Source organism: Echinops telfairi, unplaced genomic scaffold (genome assembly GCF_000313985.2).
Source record: "Echinops telfairi isolate 266 unplaced genomic scaffold, ASM31398v2 ScPeMD7_70;HRSCAF=299, whole genome shotgun sequence".
In the NCBI taxonomy this organism is placed as follows: Eukaryota; Metazoa; Chordata; class Mammalia; order Afrosoricida; family Tenrecidae; genus Echinops; species Echinops telfairi.
Genome location: NW_022103968.1, coordinates 10,322,415 through 10,327,006, shown reverse-complemented (window position 1 = coordinate 10,327,006; position 4,592 = coordinate 10,322,415). Strand labels below are relative to the sequence as shown.

Genomic DNA, 4,592 nt, shown 5'->3' with positions numbered 1-4,592 from the left:
GCGCTTTCCCGGACCTGACAGCCGCCGCCGGGCCTCGGGGAGTGTGGGGAGCAAGACGCGCGAGGAGGAGGTCGGGGCCGGCCCCAGACCCCAGGAAGTGGCTGAGTTTGGGGGAAGGGAGGGTTTCCTTTCCCAGAAAACGGGGACCGAATGAGGAATGCATTTTGTGTCCGCGCCGCCCCGAGTCCCGACTTGGGTCCCCGCTCCCCGGCTCTCCCCCCTCCGCGTCCCGCGGAGCCCGGGCCTCTCGGCGCCTGGCACCCCGGTGTCGGGTACTCACAGCGTCCGGGGCTGCCCGTCGTCTTCCATCATGGTGGGTGCGACGGAGCGATCCCGGGACAAGGGGGAGGGCAGGGCTGGGGAGGGGAAGGGGTGGGGAGGAAGGGGAGGGGGACTCCGGGCGCCGGCTGGGGACGGGGGAAAAGGCACCGAACCCTGGTCTCGGGCTTTCTCCCCCCAGTCCGCTCCGGACACTGCGCTCCTACCAGGAGGAGCAGGAGGAGGAGGAGGAGGATGAACAAAATGGCCGCCGCCACCAGTCAGGCAGGAAACGGGGCAGAGCGCAGGCGCGGCCCGCCAGGTCACCGCTCAGGCCGGCCGCGCTGGCCTGCGACGAGGATAACTGAGGGGCGAGCAGAGGGGGCCGCCGGGGAGACCCTGTGCCCGCTGACGACGGCTCACGTCGTCGATTGGGCCGACCGGCCCCCCTGAGCCCAGACAGCTCAAGAAGAGACCCAGTAAAAACAGAAATCCCGGGAAGCTGAACTCTCTGGGAATTGTGGTCCTGGAAATGAGAGGGAAGCGCTTCTCCAGAGGGCTTCTGGGAACTGTAGTGAGGAGGGCACCGCCGGCGCCCGCGCCGAGCTAAGACGCGAAGTGGAGACTTCTGGGTATTGTAGTCGTACGTGGGGACGTGCGGCGACCAGGAAGTCGGCGTGCTGGCAGTAGGCAGGGAGAATAAAGGCGACGGTCCGGGGAGTGAACTACGAGTCCCAGAGTGCCTCGCGCGGAGGGCCGTCCTAGCTTGGCTCCGGGCATTTTAAGGCGCTTCCGTTGGTTCAACCTGAGCTGCTGCTCCGCCTCCATCAACCCCGAGAGCGGTTTCTTCAACTGCTGCTGAGGCAGCGCTCTTCCTCCGCGTGGTGTGCGAGCCGGGCAGCTTTGCCCATTCTTCTTCTCTTAAACAAAACGCCCGCCCCACAGTTGTCAACGGTCGCCTCGCGCTATGAGAGAGGCTAGCCTAGCTGGGACCCCCGAGGGAGCTGGACCTGGGGCCGGGACCCCTTGGGCTTCCCACGAGCCCACTGTGTCCTATGGGTGTGTTTTCCCGCTAATAGGTATTCTAGATTGCGATAAGTTTCCAAGGTCAGTTCATACATCAGGCCTCCCTGAAAGTGACTTTTTGACCCAGTGTAAGGTGCCTTCTTAAATAAGTAAGGTCCCTTACTTAAATCTTGGAGTAAAAAAGAAATCCTTAGACGATTCAGCGCTCGAGAAGCTTCTTAAGCGCGTAGCTGCTCGAAGTCATTGGATGCTGGACAAACGGGTGTGTTTGCTCCATCCATTGGTCCCCACCAGCTGAGAATGTCTCCCGCTGATCATTTTCTTAAGAAACAGACTTGAGTATGCTGTCACTGGAGATGAAGTTAACAAAAATTTGCATGCAGCGGTCATTAAGATCGATGGCATGGTCCGAACTGATAGAACTTACCCTGGCTGGTTTTATGCATGTCATCTGCATTGACAAGATGGGAGAGAATTTCCTGCTGATCTGTGAAACCAAGGGTCGCTTTGTTCATCGCATTATACCTGAGGTGAAGGACAAGCTGTACAAAGTAAGGAACCCCTCACTCACCTGGTGACTCATGATCCTCACACCATCTGCTATCCTGATCCCTCATCAAGGCGAATGACACCGTGCAGATTGCTCTGGAGACTGGAAAGATTACTGATTTCATCAAGTTCAACACCGGCAGCGTGTATGGTAACAGGAAGTGTTAACCTGGGAAGAATTGGTGTGATCACTAAGAGACCGACATCCTGGCTCCTTGGATGTGGTTCGTGTCAAAGATGCCAAGGGCCATAGCTTTGCCACCCGGCTTTCCAACATTTTCGTTATCGGAAAAGGCAGCAAAGCCTTGGGTTTCTCTTCCCTGAGGAAAAGGTATCGGCCTCACCGTTGCTGAAGAACGAGACACGAGACTGGCTGCCAAACAGAGCAGTGGGTGAAATGATCTTTAGGTGGTGTGAAGGTGGAAACCGCTAAGATAAATACTGCATACTTTTTTTTAAAAAGAAAGGAAAAAAGATATCCTTGGGACCAAGATGTGCAGAGACTTAAGACGGCATTTTCTGCTTGCGGACAGGGAATAAAGTCCTGCATGAAGATAATAGGGAGCGCATTCACACTGACTGTGCAGCTCGATAGCATTTGTTTCCACTGTCGGGCTCACAGTGCACCACCCTTCATCCTCACGTCAAGCACCTTCAAGGAGTCCTCAGGTGGCCCCCAAATTGGCTGGCAGCCCATGAAGAAGTGCCTAGGAAACAACACCTGGTGCTCTGCTCTTGACATAGCCTTAAAAACCGTATGCAGCACAAGTCTAATCGGCTCACCTAAGATTTCCATGAGTCAGAACAGACTTGGCAGCAATTCGTTTTTCCTTTAAGCACTGTCAAGAAGTCCTTGGCTGGTATCAAGACAGGGCCAGGGCTCTTGACTGCAACCTTCTTCAGGTGCAGCCACCCCTGGTCTGGATGCTAGAGTGTGGTGCTGCCTCACAGGTTTCAGCAATGCTTCCAGACTAAGACAGACTAGAACAGTGGTTCTCAACTTTCCTAATGCCGTAACCCTTTAATTCAGTTCCTCATGTTGTGGTGACCCCCAACCATAAAATTATTTTCGTTGCTACTTCATAACTGTAATTTTGCTACTGTTATGAATCATAATGTAAATATCTGATATGCAGGATGTATTTTTTTTGCTGCTTGAAATAGTTTATTGTATTTATGTAATAAATCCTCATGGAAAATTACGCTTTGGTTTAGCTCTCTGCAACCCATTCCTGAGCTCTGAGGAAGCTTGCCTTCTTCTGAGCTACCTGATCTTTCTTCTGGGCAAGAGATATTTTGGGAGGACTCCACCTCTTCTTTTTCACATCTCTCTTAGGCTTCTTCTCATAGACCGGATTCTCTCCTATAGTGGTATGTGCTTTCTTGTACATCTCCTCCATCATGTCAGGAGTTACGTTGTTCTTTATGTCTTGAGAAAATTGTTTCTTGTAACATCTTCATCCTCTTCCATTAGGTAGTGCATGTAGTCTGTGACGTTCTGACCCAGGATGTGTTTTCGATGCACTTCTGCATGGAATTCCTTGCTTTCTGAATCATTACCGGGGAATCTCTTGGTACTATGAGGGATAGACAAGCCTCCGTCCACAGTCCCCTTCAGAGCTCCAAACACTTATTTCCAGTGGTAGTCCTGGCAAGGCCGGCATCCAGATAGCAGGTGAAGGCACCACATTGTATTCATCTCCAGTCACCTCCACTTGGCCTTCATAGATTTTACCCATGCCAAACCTATTCAGAAGCCTGCGGGCCAGCAGCAGGCCAGTACAATAGGCTGCAGCATAATTGGCCAGGCCAACTTTCCCAGCATACTTGGGAAGTTCGTGAGCATAAGCTGCACAGACGATCATATCCCCTTCTATGCGGGCACAAGCCAGCTGGCAGATAATATCCCTGTTGGTTACCCGAACTATCATCCTGTATTTGGGTGTATTGTACTTATTTTTATCTTGGATTACCAAGCGTTTTCAAGCATCATGATCAGTTTTGCCCTCGAGTCGTCTTCTAAATTTCACTTGGTATCTCTGGAAGTAGGCCTTGTTCTTGACAACTTTAACAAACCCCATCCTGCGGAAAAGAGAGCAGTCTGCGGGTCGCCGCAGACCCGTAGGGAGAGCGGCTCTACTGCAGGTGGGAAAAGGCCGAGGCTGTGCGCAGGCGCAGTATGTAGCATCCGCGATCACGCAAGTGACGTGCTGAAGAGCGCAGGATGTGTTTTCATTGTTACAAATGGAACATAATTAAAGCATAGTGGTTAATCACAAAAACAGTATGTATATATTGTGAAATATTTCTAATGACAAATAAATGAAATTTTGTCTTGAAGCATGATGTAGCATGGGTAACAGTCTTCATGCCTGGAACTTTTATGTGGGCGTGTCTGCATGTGGCGGGACCCACCTGGAGATGGATAGAGGTGCAGTGTCATGGTTCCTATGACAACCAAAAATATGTGTTTTCAAAAAAAAATAGAAAGAAATGGGTAGCTGGGGAACAGGGCACTAACCTACCCAAGGGGAGGATATTGTTTATATCTCCACAGGGAAAGAGGGACCAGACTTCAACCCCGATGTGAATGCAACATACCGGCATGAAGCAGGGAACCAGTACAGAGGTCTGAGGGGATGGGCCCAATCCCAACTACACGGACAGCCACCCTTCCTCCAGAAGAATTTACTTCAGAGGACAGCACTGAAGCTACAGCTCAGGGAGAGGGACATGTCTGATCAGAGCACACGGGAGCA

General features: G+C 52.0%; 1 protein-coding gene and 1 pseudogene across 2 annotated transcripts in view; both read right to left on the bottom strand.

Moving 5' to 3' along the window:
• TIAL1 (TIA1 cytotoxic granule associated RNA binding protein like 1) overlaps positions 1-663 on the bottom strand; it is a 21,485-nt gene extending 20,822 nt beyond the window's left edge. Inside the window, exon 1 of one of the 2 annotated variants that reach the window (XM_004700897.2) lies at positions 281-663. In XM_004700897.2, coding sequence (XP_004700954.1) covers positions 281-312 — 32 coding nt within the window. In that variant the 5' untranslated portion in view covers positions 313-663. The remainder of the gene's footprint in view (positions 1-280) is intronic. The other variant, XM_004700898.2, reaches the window with a different exon arrangement.
• A 2,329-nt stretch (positions 664-2,992) lies between these two features.
• Positions 2,993-3,927, bottom strand: LOC101659812 (annotated as a pseudogene).
• Positions 3,928-4,592: the final 665 nt, after the last annotated feature.